The 19,082-nt window shown below is 31.2% G+C and overlaps 3 protein-coding genes across 3 annotated transcripts; 2 read left to right on the plus strand and 1 right to left on the minus strand.

Annotated features, from left to right (window-relative positions):
* Positions 1 to 3,382: 3,382 nt before the first annotated feature.
* On the plus strand, positions 3,383 to 5,210 carry LOC139484487 (uncharacterized). The gene is made up of 3 exons (XM_071268221.1): positions 3,383 to 3,489; positions 4,095 to 4,158; positions 4,454 to 5,210. The coding sequence occupies exons 2-3, from the start codon at positions 4,101 to 4,103 to the stop codon at positions 5,137 to 5,139; spliced, it is 744 nt and encodes a 247-aa protein (XP_071124322.1). The 5' UTR covers positions 3,383 to 3,489; positions 4,095 to 4,100; the 3' UTR covers positions 5,140 to 5,210.
* A 3,965-nt stretch (positions 5,211 to 9,175) lies between these two features.
* Positions 9,176 to 10,362, minus strand: LOC139519594 (probable GH family 25 lysozyme 3). The gene is made up of 2 exons (XM_071311769.1): positions 10,298 to 10,362; positions 9,176 to 10,065 (listed from the first exon to the last, which is right to left on the minus strand). The coding sequence occupies exons 1-2, from the start codon at positions 10,353 to 10,355 to the stop codon at positions 9,251 to 9,253; spliced, it is 873 nt and encodes a 290-aa protein (XP_071167870.1). The 5' UTR covers positions 10,356 to 10,362; the 3' UTR covers positions 9,176 to 9,250.
* Positions 10,363 to 15,707: 5,345 nt separating this feature from the next.
* On the plus strand, positions 15,708 to 17,597 carry LOC139484496 (uncharacterized). Its single transcript, XM_071268230.1, has 3 exons — positions 15,708 to 15,840; positions 16,469 to 16,534; positions 16,847 to 17,597. The coding sequence occupies exons 2-3, from the start codon at positions 16,477 to 16,479 to the stop codon at positions 17,524 to 17,526; spliced, it is 738 nt and encodes a 245-aa protein (XP_071124331.1). The 5' UTR covers positions 15,708 to 15,840; positions 16,469 to 16,476; the 3' UTR covers positions 17,527 to 17,597.
* The last annotated feature ends 1,485 nt before the right edge of the window (positions 17,598 to 19,082 follow it).

Here is a 19,082-nt window from a genome sequence, read left to right on the forward strand (position 1 = left end):
AAAATGATGGACTTTAAGTAGAATATGGATACTGACGTTGTTTATCATCTTCATAACGTGCTATTGTAATATTTTACTTGTTTTTTTATTATTAATACTGTAAATCAACTTATTTCCGCGAGAGATTTATTTTTGCGACTTTTGCGAGTAGAAAAATAACGCAAATTTAATTAAAATAATTCAAGAAATATTATGGAATAAAACAAGCCGCATATCGTAACGGATTTGCTCATTGTTGAAGGTTGTACGGGGACCTTTAGATGCTAATACCAACGTTGTTTTTACAGTTGAGTTGTCTCATAGGCAACAATTCCGCAACTCCTTAAGTTAATACTAATATTGGCCGCAGGGGGAAAACAGTAAACGAGGTCTGACAAGACGATACAAACCGCCGGCATTTTTAATATTGGCAAGTAGCTGTTTTTCTGGTAACAGAAGTAACAAAAGTTCCTCTAAGGAAAATTAGAGTGAACGAGGAGCACGATCCCACACTGACGCTAGGCAATAACTCGAATTACGCTTCCTTGGTACTCGGAGGATAGAATTCAAAACTGGTAACAGTGATGATCCGGCCGCTCAAGTACCACAGTAGAATATTTTAACATATGGTCTAACGTCGTAGAATTATAGGGTCATGACCTCCCTGTCATCTTGCTAGATCCCGCCAAATGAGAAGGTCTATACACTCTCATCCCAACGAAACGAGTTTACTACAACGTACTGAAATTTAATTTATAGACTCTTCAATTAGGAAATACTCGAGGTCTGTCGAGCCTGAATAAATCTCTAACTTGAGCTTTTATATTTGGATAGCAAAATACAAGGCCATGATTTAATTCTTCTTGAATATATCGAACAGTTGCATTAACTCGTTTACGAGTCGAATTGATAGTCACCTGATTTTCTGACAAGTGCCAGTATCTACGAGGCTAAATTTCACTCCACACCAATGAGAGATTTGGCAATAACACATGTAATCGCATAATGTCAAACCTTCGCCATCCAAAGTTGAATCAGAGCCCAAAACTGAAACAGATTTTAGCAAAAAACCTAAATGAATAAACTCACCTCGCCAAATTTACTCCTTAATCTCTAACGGAATATGAGCCCCAATCGGATCAAATATGCTAGGGATGCTTTCCGGAATGTGATTAACTAGATAAATTTCATTACTGGCGGAGTGCGAGCCTGTAATTAGCGACTGGGGCCTCCTACTATGATGGATTTTGGTCCCCTGTATGCGTATACATACCATGACTATCTTTAATCGATGGGACCATCTCGACTTGGGAAACTATACTAGAATCATTATCGGCTGCTCTTTTGTTGACTGTTGTGGTAACATCGTACAATTCAAGTCTCTGAGAAGCTGTACTCGACATCGGAACTCTCGAAGATGACGGACCAGGAATGGCTAATGTCACAGGGTCCAACTCCGCTAGGTCACTTTGGTTTTGGTTGGAGGCAATAATGTCGTCTCCGCTTACGTTTACCATAACTTGAGTTGAATGACTACCCGCCGAAATTATGTTTTGATTCAACGAGGAGCCACGCATGGGTCTTTTTGGATCAGAATGCACATGACTTTTACCAACATTTGGTAGCATTTTTCTCTGCAACAGATCGTAAACTATTAGGCAATTGCCTATTTCTTTTCTGAGGTTTCATCTGTGTTGTGGATGGAACTGGATTTTACAAAAACAATTTTGAACAAGCTTCCCGTTCAAACGTCAGAAAATTTAGAAGTGACGTCACAGTACGGCAACGTCACATGACAGACACGGACAAAGTTCAAAATGCAAAGAAAAAAGGGGGGACTTGAAAATAAATGCGGAATTTTAACTTTTATTAAACCTGTATTATCAGTTTACCGATAAACATTAATAAATCGTCGCGGATATGTAAGAATTGGATTTTTACATTATTTATCTTCAAGTAAATTTTGGAATCGCAAAATAGTCTAAAAAGGGCAATACTCGAAAATAAGTATCCACGAAATAAGTTGGTGTACAGTATTACTTTTACTTGATTTTTTATATTTTTGGCGATATCAAGTTGACGTGGCTGTGTAGTTACTGTATACACCACGTTATTGAGTTATTATTCTATGGGAAAAAAATGTGTGTTCTTGTCTTTCATTTGTGCTTATGTGCTTTGTCTATATTCCCTTTTGTGCTTCTTCTTTACATATTTGTTTGTTTTTATAATGATTAAGATTATAACACAATGTTGACTGCTGTACCCGTATTTTTTACATTTATACCTTTGATGTCTGTTTGTTTTGTTCACACATCGTTGTCAATATAATGGAAATTTATGCAAATGTCATCCAAGTGAGAAATTAAGCTAGCTATAAAACAAAATATGACAGTTGTGTCTATCCATTTCATGTGTTTGAGCTTTTGATTTGCCATTTAATTGCATCGAAATACAACCCAAGATAACAATCCAAAAATGAATTTAAAGAGTCGCATCAACACTGAAAATTAAATCTTTCACAAAATTGATCGTTAAACCAACTGGATCAAAGTCGCTGCTCTGGAGACGTTTTGTCCCCCCTGAAAATTGTATTTAACAAAAAATGTTAACTCGCAACGACAGAAGAAGGTTCTCTCAATACTTAGTTAAGATGAATGAATTTATCATAAAATATACACTAAACATAAAATGTTGACACGCAACGAAAAAGATTTATTTTATCCCAATACAAAACTGACCATGCCCAGATTTGACCTAACTTTGTTTTAATTAATAGTGTCCATTTTCGTAAAATTCGTAACTGTTATTTATTTGAACTCTGTTTAGATAATTCTAGTAAATCAAATGCAGACTAATCGCAATAAGTGCGTATTAGATTGAAATCCTAATAATTATCTACTTAGAAGATTTTCCCAACGTCAACTAGATAACCTATAAGCAACGGTTTTCGAGACAATAAAAGCAAATAAAATCGCTAGTATTGCGTATTAGATTTAAAAGAAATCCTTATAATTACTTAAAAGAGTTTTCTAACGTCAACTAGATAACCTTTAAGCAGCCATTCGAAGAAAATAATAATTTCGTCTTTAAGGAAATGAAAGACTTCAGTTATTTTTTTTTTCAAACTGTACAAGTCTCTGGCTACTACCAAAATTAATATAAAATGCATTAATTTGAGAACATTAACAATAGTTTAAAACAATACTTTTATTACACGTACATGTTTAATGACGTAATGGAAACTATGTCGATTGTAGGAGGAAACAAAATGTGTTATTGACCCTGATAACATTTCTTTTCATTTACATATATTGCAATTCCTTAGTACTACGACAGTGTGACATTTAAAAGTGCACCTATAATCTACAAATTCATCATTTGCGGTTAACTTAGAATTTTCCTTGTGTACATGTGTATTATAAACAATATAATTAAAAACGGTATAAAAGAACGATTCGGAAGAAGTAAAACATTATTCATTAGAAATAATTCCAATTGTTCAAAACAGAGGTAAGAAATTATTAAAGCAGAATCATAACTATTTGGTATAAATAAATATGAAAGATATTACAATTTTGATAAGTACCATAGTAACAAAGATAGAAAATAAGTTATTAAAGATTTAGAAAATTTTATTTATACAGTTTTAAGCGTGATGCATAGTTCAATATTTTGGTTTTGAACTCAGTATTTTAAATTTAGATTCAGTAACACAATACTGCTTAAAAGTATAATTTATTTTCATAACTAATATTTACTGTGTTTTAAAATCTATCGGAAGTTTAATTCGGAATGAAATAATTATTGGAGACATTCAAGTTATTAATCATTCGAAGTAATGTTTGTTTCTTATGTTTAAATACTGTAAAGGTATATGTTTATCTTATACTTATACTTGACAATCAATGCAAGTTATTCAAGTTCCTTTTTCTGCATTTGTAAATTTGTGAATAAACATCCGATGTATCTTTCTAATTTGTAATGTGAACCTAATTTCTCTGTAAAATCATATTGCATTTATAAATTGAAGCTTTATTTCCACAATTTACATAATTCGTATTAAATTATTTGAACTGCTATTTTGTAAGTAAGGATATTTTTCCTCTAAATTTCAGACTTGAATGATGACATTCCAGACCATTTTCGTTTTGATGGCAATGGTCACAGTAACAGCAGCCGGTAAGAGAAATGTTCAATGTGTTTTAGTCGAAATTTATAAACTGTATCAAATAAAAGTGTTTTAATTGTACAGATAACATTTAAAAAAATAACACAGAATGTTCTGATATTTCCGAAACCGAACAGTCTCTGCAATTGCTTACAACAACGTTCTTTTGCTAAAAGTGTGTAGTTGTTTTATTAACGATAATACTGGATATTATTGTATTGTTAAATAAAAATAATCCCTAGTATTTTTTTTCCAATTAATAAATTCATGAAAATCACATAAAGTGTCAGATGTTTAATTTTACAGTATATGTACCCTCGGATAAGCATGCATTAGATATACATGGAGTGGAGAAGGTTTTACTGGTCGAAAACACAGTTGGAAGAAACATAAACAGGCGTCGTGGTGAGGGATCTCTTTCTGTACTGGATGTCATTGATGCAAATAGACGAGCAGGATCAAGAGGAGTTGGAACATCTCATGGAATAGGCAGTGAATTTATTTCACACGGGTCATCTTCCGGTAGAGGATTGTCTGGGTCTTCTGTTGGAGACAGGAACTCTGTATCTGGAATCATTAGAGGCTCTTCAACTGGTTTGTCTCGTGGTTTATCTGACGACGATGATCATTTCACCTCTGGCAGCCGAATTGGTTCATCTGGTCTAGTTAGAAATGTTGATCTGTCTAGAAATTCTCATTTGGAAACTATTGGTAGTGGCCGTGGAGTGTCTGGTCATTCAGGTGCAGATATTCTTGACGCAATCAGTTCTGGACGAGGTGGGCGTGTTGTACTAGACACTGTTTCGTCCAGACGTAGTGGATCAGGTCGTACTTCTGGTTCAAGACTAGTTTCTCAGTCAGTGGTAGGAGGAAAAACTAATTGCAAAAACGACTGTTTTAGTGATGGAGATTGTCCAACAAACAGATACTGTGCCACTGTTAATTGTCACAGAATTTGTAGAAGAAGACTGTCAAATGGATACTCACCATGAAAAGGTTATCACCGAAATCCAGACTATGAACACTTTTTGCTATCTTTTTTAAAATAAAATATTGCATTCAGTTTTTGTTATTGTATAGATTTTCCGTTATTTCTTCAAAAATATTGATAAGTCATTCGTTAAATCAAACTGATCAGAACAGATATAACAACATACAAACATATATACAGATATGAATAAAGATAATAAAATCATACAGCAATTGAAAAAAAATATTGGTGATTTGTTAAATTACAGTAACCCGTAACACAAAAACACATACCATAAACAATTATAAAAAAAATTTGTTCGCAAGGCAAAGATAATTCCTTGTCAAGATCTACACTGATTTTTATTCTGAAATGAGAATATATTTTAATTGCGAAAACTGTTTACCTCGGGAAACAAAATGTTTATTTTTTAATTGTTATATGTATACATTCATATGGTCGGTCCTTATATGAACCATTTTTTAGCTTACTATGTGGTATGGGATCAATCATCGTTGAAGGTAATTCTGTGACCTAAATTTCAACATTGTTACGTGTGTGATGGATAATTGTCTTATATTTGTTAATCATTCCACATCTTGGTTTAATAGATAGGTAAAAGTGTTCCAGATGCACCCGAACACTTTTTTTTGAAATTTCATTGTATTCATTAACATGATTAATGTATTTGTAAGAAAACATACATATAGTCATATTATGAATATAGAATAACGCTTCACATCTATTATTTATGGTATGAAACATACTTTTCTTATTTTATTTCACTGTCGAAAAAAAATCGATCAATATCAATGAATATGGTTTAGATTATGTGTTTTGTTTATCATTAATTAAATACAACCTCGTCCACCAAACGGCTAAAAGGATATATAAAAGTTTTGTCTAATTGGGGTTAAACCGAAGAACACCATAACATTTTTCAAACAAGCTGAAATGAAATATGTATTTTGCATACTTAAATACGTTGCTTTCAATACCTGAAAACTCGAAAATGTTTCAACAATCAACCTTTTATCTTGGTCCTTGGGTGAAATAATTATCCTTGAAATAACAAAATATGTACTTCTAATTCTTACATTTTCGTTACCCGTTCTTCGTTTGTTAAGAAATGACAGAATTAATTGTTGTTGTCTACAGTGGTCACTGTTGAACGTTTGTTTCCTGATGTAACTACCGTATGCATGATAATTATGACAGGAAGAACCTTTTTTTGTATAAAAGAAGTTAAAACCTACGACCAATCAAACGTAACAACATAAAAGATGACCGGTAAAGATAACAGATTCGCAGAGACAATCATTGAAATAAAATGCAAAACAAACAATGATTAATAAGACAAGAAAGGCATACGTACAATATCACACAGCTGACTTCAGAATGACCTCAAATATCATAGAAAGGTAAAGCATTTTCTGCTTTGCATTGCAGTAATACACCAATTTTTGCAACTTTTGTGTTTAGACGTCGTGTTTAAGAGTAACTATCCATGAATTCTAGTTTTTGGTGACAAGTCTTAAAATAGGGCGCCATCGTGTCTTTGTCAGATGAAAAGTTTGCATGTTCATCTGTTATCTTCTGGACGATTTTAATCTAGTCCTTATTGAGTGTTAACAAAAGTTCGAAGAAATTTTCCCATGAAGTGAGCTTAAGTAACTTATTTCACTGATGTTCTCTATCATGGTTTGAAAAAAAACCTGAAATATTTGTTTTCTACTAATAAATCTTATCTATAGTATCTTTTAGCTTTAAAACTTTTAAGTAGTAGTATATCAAAATAGTATACAAATTCCGTGCGCTTAGATCTGTGTCATAATGGTTAAAGTTAAAAGTGTGCATGGCTACAAACAAACTGCACAGTGAGGGATAAATACCCATAGCATAGGTCAAAATTTTAATGCTTTTCTATACATCATACATTGCCATTACTGAAATCTTGTATTATAATGATAATTAGTTTAACCTCTCTGAGTTCTTTTTGTCGGAATATCTGATGGTGACATGAATCGTTGTAAAAGAAACGCACGCCTTATTTTGTTTATCAATTTACTATTTTTGTATCTATGATGAGTAATCAAAGGGTCGATGCTCAATCGTTAACCTGGTCCCTTTCTGTGACGTCATTTTTTTCTGTATTAAGCTGTTATATTGGATATCATATTAAATGCTTCTACACAATTCTCAAAGTTTATAATATTTCAAACTAAAACCCCGCAGTGGTTTATTTTTTCTGAGGTAAGCCATTTTCGCTTATAGGATAAGTTAAACTTCTTTTTATGACATTTTTTCAGGTTTCATGTATACTTCTTTTTATAAACAAAGATCATTTGACTGTCATACAAGTGCGACATGTGAGAGGTTTATCGCTATAAAACAAGGTTCAGTCCACCATTTTCTACATAAAAAATATGCCTGTACGAAATTAGGAATATGACGGTTAATATCCATTCGTTTGATGTGTTTGAGTTATTGATTTTGTCATTTGGTTTGGTGTTATATCTAGAAACTGAGTATGATGGTCGGTTGAAAAAAAAAACTTTACGACAAAAAAATGATTTCAGCTTCCCAATTTTATCCTTTTCATTTTTAAATCACGAGATTTAAGTGGTGAAGTGGAAATCATCACTTCTTACATTTTACGGACGACATCACGAGTTGGTTGACCGCTATTGAATATCTGTTATACAGATGCTATCGGATATGTTCCTTATGTCGTAACTACAATCCCGTTTCCTTTTCAAGAACGTGACCTAACGAATTAGACTATTTATCGGCTTTGTAATATAATAAGCAACACGACTTGGAGAAGAATCTGCTTACCTTTCCGGAGCACCTGAAATCACCCCAAGTTTTTGGTTGGGTTCGTGTTGCTGTTGTACCTCTATTAGTGACATTTTTTACTATTGTGTCTGTTTTGTTCACGCATCGTTTTCAATATAATGGAATGTGATTAGACTTGCATACAAGTTAGAGGTTTAGTGCTATAAAACCAGGTTAAATCCTCCATTTTCTAGATTTGAAAATGCCTATACAAAGTCAGGAATATGACAGTTGTCCATTTGTTTGATTTGTTTTATAATTTGATTTTGCCATTTGATAAGGGATTTTCCGTTTTGAGCTTTCGTTGGAGTTCAATATTTTTGTGATTTAACTTTTGGATAATGTCTTTCGCTGGTTCTTTTTTTTTTAAAAGATTCTTTAGTTTTCCGATTTAACTTGCTATCAGCACGTATCTAATATAAAGAGTTTCAAACACTTCTTTGAGAATATGAATACCTTAAATAGTTATTTTAGACTGCAGATCAATTTAAAACTTGATAAGGCATTGTGTTTATATTGGCAAATAAAGATTTTAGGCATCGCTCTACATTCTTTCATAACTGTTGTCGATAATTCATGAGAATCGTCCGTTGGTAATCTGTGGTTTACAACTTGTAATGTGTAATTATAGATTATCGTTGATCATCTCAACGAGATTGATTTTCTCGCTTGAGCTGGTACAGCGAAAGTGAGAAAAGCAATCGAGTTGAGATGACCAATGATAATCTGTTTATCGCTATTTTACCTAGGACGACGTTGTCAATTTCATGTCAATTTCGTTAGCAACGCCACGTGGCCTCCTTAGTTTCTAGCGATAATTTTTCCATCTCAAGCGAGAAGCATGATATGAATATTATCACAAAAAAAGATCAAAAGAAAAATGCACAAAATAGCGATAATAATAAAATATATTTAAGTATTTCTCTGTACCGGTGTTTCTTACGTTTTGTTTGTACTTTATTCCTGCAACGTAGACATTTAAGCTGCATTGTAAACATTGTTATATATACAGAAAGTTTGGCTAGGAGGGTTCAACGGACATTTTTCTTTCTTAAAATGTTTTTTTGTCAATTATTGTATGTGTTTTATTATCGTTTCTTCTAAACTGCGTTTATGTATGTATGTTGTTAAATTTTCTTCATTACCTTTATTAAATATTTGCTTTAACGCCTGAATTATCGTTATTTTATGATGTAGTACGTAAAATTTTTACTATGGCACAATTTGAATGCAATATTTTATTGTATAAAAAATATAAATAATATTTCAAAGTCTGGATTTTGGTGATGGGCTTTTCATCCTGTGTATCCTTTAGACGGTCTCCTTCTACAAATCATGTGACAATTAACAGTGGCACAGTATTTGCTCGTTGGACAATCGCCGTCACTAAAACAGTCTTTTTTGCAATCAGTTTTTCCTCCTAGTACTGACTGAAAAACGACTCCTGAACCAGAAGTACGACCTGATCCACTGCGTCTGGAATCAACATTATCTAGTCCAACTCGTCCGGAGCTGATTGCATCAAGAATATCAGAACCTGAATGACCAGACACTCCACGGCCACTATCTATGGTTTCCAAACGAGAACTGCGAGAGAGATCAAAATTTCTAGCCAGACCAGATGTACCAATTCTGCTACCAGATGATATATGACCATCATTACTTGAAACACTGGTCAATCCAGATGATGAACTTCTAGAAGAAATGTCGACACAGTAACTGCTACAGCCATCATGTACACATTTATGTCCTGAACGACATAACTTGTCATCTCCACACCCATAATGACAATTACTGATACTGTCATCGTCAGATAAAGCACGAGAGAAACCAGCTTGAGAGCCTCTTGATACAGAGACCCTTCCTCCAACAGAACCACCAGACAATCCTATACTAGCTGAAGAACCATGTGATAAAAATTCATTGCCTATTCCATGAGATGTTCCACCTGCTCTTGACCCTGTTCGTCTATTTGCATCAATGACGTCCAATACAGAAAGAGATCCACCACCACGACGGCCGTTTATGTTTCTTCCAACTATGTTTTCGACAAGCAAAACCTTTTCCACTCCATGTCTATCTAATGCATGTTTTTCCGTTGGTGCATAGACTGTAATATAAATATCTGACATTTTATATAACTTTCACAAATCAAGTAATACAAAAACTATGAAAATTAAAAATATGTTGATGTAAGTAAATCACCTTCTTCAGGACTGAAATTATACCTTTTTGATGATTTGTTATAGTAAGGCATTTATATTTTTGTATATTAACACCCTAAACACTTCTGTTAAAACAGTTTGTAAACTTGCAGAAAGCAAATTGAATAGTTTACTTACCGGCGACTGTTATTGTGGACAATGCCATCAAAAAGAAAAAGGTCTGGAATATCATCATCTTTAGAAATTCTGAAAAAAATCAACAGAATTAATATCATAAGTTACTGGAATAAAGATGTGTATGTGTCTCTTGTATTTCAATTGTTATGCAATGCATTCACACTTTTTGATAAACCATTCTTAATTAAGTTATTGAAGAATGATTTTTCTTACAAGTTCAATGTTTCCTTTGCTATCACTGAAATTACATGTTTTACTAAACAGAAATAATAATTAGTATTTGATAATTTGTACCTTTTACTATGATTTTCTATTTCTTCAATGAATTATTTCTTGTTTATTTTTGTCAAAGTTGCATAATTGGTGTTTTGTTTATCTAAAATATTTTTATAATATTTACGTTTGTTTAAATAATTTCTTACCTTTCTTAAAAGCAGTCGTAATAGTATATGATAAATACTGCTTCAGAATTGTTCTTTTATACCATTTTGGTTATTTTTCTTTTAATTGACATACACACAAGGAAGTGTGTAACTGAACCGCAAATGATGAATTAATTATTGTTTTTAACTTTTAAATGTCACTCCGTCATATTTTGTGTAGTTTTGGATTATGCTGATCTTAAGAAAAAAAGTGTGCTCAGGGTCATTTTGTTTTCTCCCTACAACAAACAAACTTGTCATGATGTCATACTACATGTAGTTATTGCGAAATATCGTTCTGACTTACTTACAATATGGTTAAGTATTCATGTTATTAATTTAGTTGTAATCAAAGACTTGTACTGTCTATAAATTAACCGAACGCATTGTATAACCTCATGGCTTTGATTTTTTTTCTCCGTTTAATTGAAATAACTTGAAAACCACTGCCTGAAATGATGTTGGAAACACAACATTTATTAAGACGTATCTGATTTTACAAAGCTTGAGCTTATGCTTACAAAAAGGACGAGAACTATCATCATTAAAAACCAAACTATAGAACTATTTTAAAAAATCAATTCACATATATCTTGTATATCATCTCTTCATACTCCGTTATCAATTGTAATTTTACATTAAGATTGTTACCGTCAATCTTAAAATTGTAAAGGAATTAACATCACAGTGTTAGGCTCTAAGTTACAAAACATTAATACTCATAAGTGTTGTTTATATATAATCTACATATAAATCAAGTCTTGAATATTTTGAATTTCGCAATATCTTTTGGGTGTTGGATAACTTTTGGCTATTGGATAACTTATGGCTGTTGGATAACTTTTTGTTACTTGATAGAATGGTCACTTCTTTTTATGTTTATTTTACCTACAGAGAGTGAAAAATAACGCAACTCGTCAAAAATTAAAAAAAAAACACCGAAAGGACAACAGTATACAAAACAAAATCTAGAAAACTATTCAAATTGCAACACCAACCCCGTCATACCCGGAATATAGTATTATGGACTTTGTCCGATACATTAGCTACACTGATTGCTAGGATAATAATCTCAGGTGAACATTACTCTAACTAATCTCAGTAGATTAAAAATAAACCAAATTATGACTAAAAAAATGCTTGCACTTGATTCTAGTTGTTCTATTGCATGTATTGAAAGATGATTGACCTTTTTTTAATATAGAAAAAATACAAACAAATATACGTTATATAAGAAAATGAAACTAAAAATAGTTGAAATATAAATACTCCTATATAAACGTCGATTTGAAATAATAAATAACTATTACATTTCTATATCTATATTATATATCTAAGATTATGAAATTACTTTAGACCTGGTTCAACTTTCTTGTTTAGTACTACAAATAACTGTTTAAAACACCTTATACATCTTTAGTATGCAAATTGTCTGTTTTACACTGATTAGAAAAGAACGCCAGGCTAACAAATATGGAATACACAAAACTGTTGCATAAAAGATTTATAGTGCATTCCATGTTTTTAATGTTACTTTAAAAGAAATTTTAAATCAATATTCATACAGGTAGGTAAAGGTGTAATAGCACCAGATCATGGTATGTCACATCCGGTTGTATATTCCCTTGAATTTGACAGTTGTAGGTAATTAATCCTACATTTTATTGCAGTAAAACATTTCTGTGTCATAACCATATATCTTGGGTATTAAAGCATCATTATTTTTTTTTATTTGGGGTTTCTATAAAATATTTTGTAATCTTGAGGTTGGTTACATGGTTCCTAAACCTTGTACACAGGTTAGATAAGTGGAAAAACTTAATTGGATAACTTCCAGTGATGGTACTTATCTTATATGCAAATAAAATGTTATGTGAATTTTTTTCTATAGTTCAGGACAGGATACAACTTCACTTATGCCAAGTGTTTCTTTATTTGAAACAAAGATAAATTCTGCACATTTTTTGAAAAGTGCGTAAGAAAGACTAATAGGGGAAAATCAATGGTGGTATTACACCTAAAACAACGAAATCATGTGATAGTTTTATTTGAATTCTTGGAAGTGTTATTGCAAATCAAAGTACATATTTAGGTTTAGCATCTTGCTCAAAGAAGATTTTTTTTCATTTTAAACTTTTTTCTGGCTGGGCTTTGTCTTTATTCATATGAAGCAGACTTCAAGCATTCTCTTCTCAAGAAAATTGTAAAGATATAAGAACTACCTTTAACTTCAGATTCGATAATGCAAAGTTTTGTTTTCCTGTCTTTCATGTTTGCTAATGTGCTTTGTTACATCATATTTTGTGCTTATATATAACATGTTTGCTTGTTTCTATAGTGATTAATATTATGACACAATGTTTACTGCTGTACTCCTTTTTCTGAAATTTTTACCTATGTCTCTTTGGTTTGTTCAGGTTTAGCTAGCTATGCATAAGAAAATGCTTGTACCAAGTCAGGAATAAACCATTTGATATCCATTTGTTTGATGTGTACATGTATGAGCTTTTGATTTTTCCATGGGATTAGGGATTTAAGAGACGTTTTGTCCGCCTGAAAAAATAAATTTAACACAAAAATATTAATATGGTACGAAAGATCAAGGTATTTTAAATCTCAAAATTTAAGTCAAGATGAAAGATAACACTACAAAAGTCTAAAAGTCTGAAAAGACCAGTTTTTGTCTTGATTTGCATGAACTTTTACTCGACATTCTCCAAAAGTATGACTTGAGTCTTAATTTTTCTTGACAAATTCTCATTTATATCAAGTTTGTATGAAAATTACTTGACATATTCTTGACATTCTGAATATGGTCTTAAAATTTCTTGACAATTTCTTGACATTTAAATACTGTCTTGAAATTTCTCAACATGTTCTCGACATTCTTATTTTTTCTCAGTATGTCTTGACATATTCTGAACATTTTGAATTGTGTCTTAAATTTACTTGACAGTTCTGAGTTTAAATCTAATGTTTAAAATAATTTAAATTTGGATGTGTTGATATAAAACAATTTAAAATTGAGTTTTTAAATAATTACAAATTTTGATTCCTAAAGTTTATAAATTAAATGATTAAAACCGATCATACTGTAGACATATTTCATTCTACATTCATAATATTAAATATTTATATGGTAAGAAATTATTGCACCAAAATGTGGTTTATATATTAATAGCAAATTATGATGATATACAAATCATTCATTTAACAGAAGAAAAATTGTGTAATGTCATCTGTTGGAATATATTTTAAGTATTACACATGGACAGGATGTTCCCCATAAAATTAAGCTATTCCACACCCCCAGAGTACACACAACTGTCAAATAGAAATTACTGCTTTACCTGTAATAAGCCATACAAATTATCAATTGACCGACCATGCCACTACAATTTAAAAAGTTTGTTCATAGACGAAAAGGAAACTCATCATTTTGATGAAAAAAAATGAATTTAAAATTGAATATTTCCCAAAGATTAAAAGAAAAGTATTATCTACCCCAGGAATAATAAAAATGTATTTATAATGGGTCCATTTTCTATAGAAATCATTGGTCTTATGAAATGGATCCCAAAAGATGAATTTTGGGGTCCAAAAGAGACGCATGGTCACATTTTAAAACTGCCTTATAGACACCTATTTTAGTCAAGCAAATTTGACTGGCAGTTTTGCGAATGGCAAAAATCTAAATGCTGTTTGTCAGCAACTTCAACTTATATTCCAAGTGAAAACAATTAATTAAACGTTTAATCAAAATTAATCAAAATCAAAGTACATGGGGGATTATTCAGGGTATTCCAACTAAGTTGCACCAAAAGGGTATCTTACTACACAAAATTAATCCTTGATTCTTCAAAGTTTAGTTTAGCCATAATAAGTTTATAACAGCAAAAGAATGTCACAAACAGTGCAGAATAAGTCTGTTCACATTTTTAGGCGAAATTTATACTGTTGAGATAGTGTCAAGACATATTTAAGACTGTCAAGAATGTGTCGAGACATATTCAGACATTATTTAGAATGTCAAGAATATGTCAAGACATATTCAGACATTATTTAGAATGTCAAGAATATGTAAAGACATATTCAGACATTATTAAGAATGTCAAGAATATGTCAAGACAGATCGAGACAAATTTAAGACAGTCAAGAATAATCCAGACTCTTATCAGATGAGACAGGAAGTGTCGAGAAATTTTAAGACAATGTTCATACTGTCAAGACACTTGTCAAGAAAAATCAAGAACCTTATGAGAAAAATTCATAAAATGTCAAGATTTTTATAAAATTATTAAGACAAATCAAGAATGTCGAGTAAAAATTCATGCAAATTCAGACAAAAACTGGTCTTTTCATACTTTTTGACTTTTGTAGTGTAAGTGTCTGAAATTTTACATTCAGCACAAATGTCGACAGGCAACGAAACAATAAATATTCTTTTTTTTTATTATTCCAAGATAAAGCTGACGGTGCCAACATTTGACTTAACTTTGTTTGAATTCTTAGTTTTCCATTTTATAAAATTTGTAACTTGTATTTAATAGAGTCCAGTTTATTTAATACTAGTAAACCATATTCAGACAAATCGCTAGTATTGCCTATAATTCTAAAGTCCTAAAAACAACTTAGAAGAATTATCCAAAGTCAACTAGATAACCTTTAAGCAGTGGTTTTCCAAGCAATTCAAAAATAATAAGATCGTCTAAAAGGAAATAAAAGACTTCAGTTTATTATTTTTTCATATTGTAGAAGTCTCTGGTTACTACCAAATATACCATGAATTATTTTGAAAACATTAATAATAGGTCAGAACAATATTTCATAACAGGTACTAGTATTATGACGTAATGAAAACTATGTGTATTGTAGGAGGAAACAAAGTGTGTCATTGACCTTGAGAATATTTCTTTATATTTACATATATTGAAGTTCCTTAGTACTACGACAGTGTGACATTAAAAGTGCAACTTTATTCAACGACTTCATCATTTGCGGTTTACTTTAAACTTTCCTTGTGTACATGTGTAGTGTCAATAATATAATTGAAAACAGTATAAAAGAACGAAGAAGTAAAACATTATTCATTAGAATTAATTCCAATAACTTCAAACAAAGGTAAGAAATTATTAAAGAGTAATCATAGCTAATTGGTATAAACAAATATGAAAGACATACAAATCATAAATAATTCAATAGTTACAAAGATAATAAATATGTCGTTCAGGATTTAGTAAAAATGAATTTACAAAGTTTAAAGCGTTGTGCATTCTTTTATGTATTGGTTTTAGTAATTATAAGGTAAATACAGTAGTAACATACTGCTTCAGAATATATCTTTTTTTTATAACTGATGTTTACTGAGATTTAAAAAAAAAGAATCAATTAGAGTGTTAAAAAAAAAGAGAGATTTAAAATCCATCGGGAATTTTAATGCGGAATGAAATAATTATTTGAGATATTCAAGTTATTAATCGTTTGAAGTAATGTTTATTTCTAATGATTAAATACTGTAAAAGTAAATGTATATCTTTTTCTTATTCTTGACAATCAATGTAAGTTATGCAAGTTCCGTTTTCTGCATTTGTTAATTCGTGAATAAACATCCTATGTATCTTTCTAATTTGTGATGTGAAATCATATTGCATTGATAGATTGAAAATTTATTTTCACTATTTACATAATTCGTATTAAATTATTTGAACTGCTATTTTGTAAGTAAGGATATTTTTCCTCTAATTTTCAGACTTAGAAATGATGAGATTCCAGACCATTTTCGTTTTGATAGCATTGACAACAATAACAGTAGCCGGTAAGAAAAATGTTCAATGTGTTTTTCTCGAAATTTATAAACTGTAAAAAATAAAAGTGTTTTCAGTGTGTAGATAACATTTGAATATCCTACCACTGAATGTTCATTAAAACAGCTGACATTTCCAAAACCGAACAGTCTCTGCAATTGCTAACAACAACGTCCCTTTGCCTAGAGTGTGTAATTGTTTTTATTAACGATAATACCTCATATTATTGTATTGTTAAATAAAAGATAATTCACCAGTATTTTTTTTCTCCAATTAATCAATTCATGAATTTCACATCACTTGTCAGATATTCAATTTTACAGTATATGCACCCTCGGATAAGCATGCATTAGATAGACATGGAGTGGAGAAGGTTTTACTGGTCGAAAACACAGTTGGTAGAAACATAAACAGGCGTCGTGGTGAGGGATCTCTTTCTGTACTGGATGTTATTGATGCAAATAGACGAGTAGGGTCAAGAGGAGTTGGAACATCTCATGGAATAGGCAGTGAATTTTTTACTCACGGGTCATCTTCCGGTAGAGGATTGTCTGGGTCTTCTGTTGGAGGCAGGAACTCTGTAATCATTAGAGGCTCTTCAACTGGTTTGTCTCGTGGTTTATCTGACGATGATGATCATTTCACCTCTGGCAGCCGAATTGGTTCATCTGGTCTAGTTAGAAATGTGGATCTGTCTAGAAATTCTCATTTGGAAACTATTGGTAGTGGCCGTGGAGTGTCTGGTCATTCAGGTGCAGATATTATTGACGCAATCAGTTCTAGACGAGGTGGGCGTGTTGTCCTGGACACTGTGTCTGCCAGACGAAGTGGATCAGCCCGTACTTCTGGTTCAGGATTTGTTTCTCAATCTGTGGTAGGAGGAAAAACTAATTGCAAAAGTGACTGTTTTAGTGATGGAGATTGTCCAAAAAACAGATACTGTGCCACTGTTAATTGTCACAGGATTTGTAGAAGAAGACTGTCTAATGGATACTCACCATGAAAAGCCTATCACCGAAATCCATACTTTGAACACTTTTTGATATCTTTTTTAAAATAAAATATTGCATTCAGTTTTTGTTATTGTATAAAATTTTCGTTATTTCATCAAAAAAATCAAAAGTCATTCGTTAAATCAAACTAATCAGAAAGAATATAACTACATACAGACATAAATACGGATATGAATAAAGATAACAAAAGCATACAGCAATTGACAAAAATGTGCGGTGATTTGTTTAAATTACAGTAACTCGTAACACATAAAAGATATAACATAAACAATAATAAAACACTTTTTTCGCCAAAGAAAAGACAATTCCTTGTTAAGTTCTACATTTATTTGAATTCTAAAAATAACTAGAACAAATCGTCAGAATGTTTATGCTGGATACTACAAAACGGAAAACTAACGATTTTTTTTTACAAAAACAGATTAATCGAAATATATTTGCAGATGCATCTTTCATTATAAAAAGATGTATACATGAGAGCTGAATTATAACATAAAAAGTATAAGGATATATTTTAATAGCGAAAACTGTTTACTTCGGGAAATAATTTGTTTATTTGTTAGTTGTTGCTGGCGTAAAAGAAAAAAAGCAACTGAAAAAAACTTGAAATTTTGTATCAAATTTAACCAACAACTTTAATTTACAAACCGATTAATTATTAGAAAATAGTTATTAGATTTAAATTAAAGGTAATAAATAATTATACATTTAAACTCTTTGAAACAAAACACAAGTCAAAAATAAAACTACATTTTGTATATTAGTTGAACAAACTAAATGTAAACACTTAAAATTAAATACATGTATATGTTTGGTAACAACAATATATGTTTGAGGGAGCTGAAGTCGAAGTGTCATGGTTTCATACTTAAAAGTTCAAAGGCTAATCTCGTGCATCTTTCATATAAATACTGAGTAATTCAATTATTTTATTTTATTACTGCAAATAACATACGTGTGAATATGAGCAAGAGAAGAAATTTGAGTTTTACTTATGCAAATCTACAGGGCCCAGTGTCACCCTAAATATCAAAAAGAAGATGTGATATGATTGCTGTATTTGGCACAACTTTTTGGAATTTTGGGTCCTCAATGCTCTTCAACTTTGTATTTGTTTGGCTTTTTAACTATTTTGATCTGAGCATCACTGATGAGTCTTATGTAGACGAAACGCGCGTCTGGCATATAAAATTATAATCCTGGTATTCCAATGAGACAACTCTCCACAAGAGACCGGAAATAAAATCACTAATACAATATAATATTTATATCAAAACGCATCAAATAATAAGGAAAAAATAAGGAAAAAAAATTGATAGAAATTTGTGTTAAAATCGTTTTGTTATCACAAGTTGTGAAAATTTTAACAAAAAAAATTTACTTATTCAATAAAATAATTGAAAAATATTCTGAGCAAAAAGAATCATAAAAACATATTATAATTATTCTATAGAATCTCCCTCTTTTTTAATTGGATACACTCACTTTTTAAAAAATCTTTTTAATATTTTGAAATACCACAAAACATGAAAAAAATATGAGTTAA

The sequence above is a fragment of the Mytilus edulis genome, chromosome 1 (assembly GCF_963676685.1).
Source record: "Mytilus edulis chromosome 1, xbMytEdul2.2, whole genome shotgun sequence".
Lineage (NCBI taxonomy): Eukaryota > Metazoa > Mollusca > Bivalvia > Mytilida > Mytilidae > Mytilus > Mytilus edulis.

Excerpts from the sequence above, each read along its gene's own strand:
- LOC139484487 (XM_071268221.1), top strand. The coding sequence starts at position 4,101 with ATGATGACATTCCAGACCATTTTCGTTTTGATGGCAATGGTCACAGTA. Across the intron at positions 4,159-4,453 it reads GGTCACAGTAACAGCAGCCG|TATATGTACCCTCGGATAAG; the intron begins GTAAGAGAAATG and ends TTAATTTTACAG.
- LOC139519594 (XM_071311769.1), bottom strand. The coding sequence starts at position 10,355 with ATGATGATATTCCAGACCTTTTTCTTTTTGATGGCATTGTCCACAATA. Across the intron at positions 10,066-10,297 it reads GTCCACAATAACAGTCGCCG|TCTATGCACCAACGGAAAAA; the intron begins GTAAGTAAACTA and ends TTTATATTACAG.
- LOC139484496 (XM_071268230.1), top strand. The coding sequence starts at position 16,477 with ATGATGAGATTCCAGACCATTTTCGTTTTGATAGCATTGACAACAATA. Across the intron at positions 16,535-16,846 it reads GACAACAATAACAGTAGCCG|TATATGCACCCTCGGATAAG; the intron begins GTAAGAAAAATG and ends TCAATTTTACAG.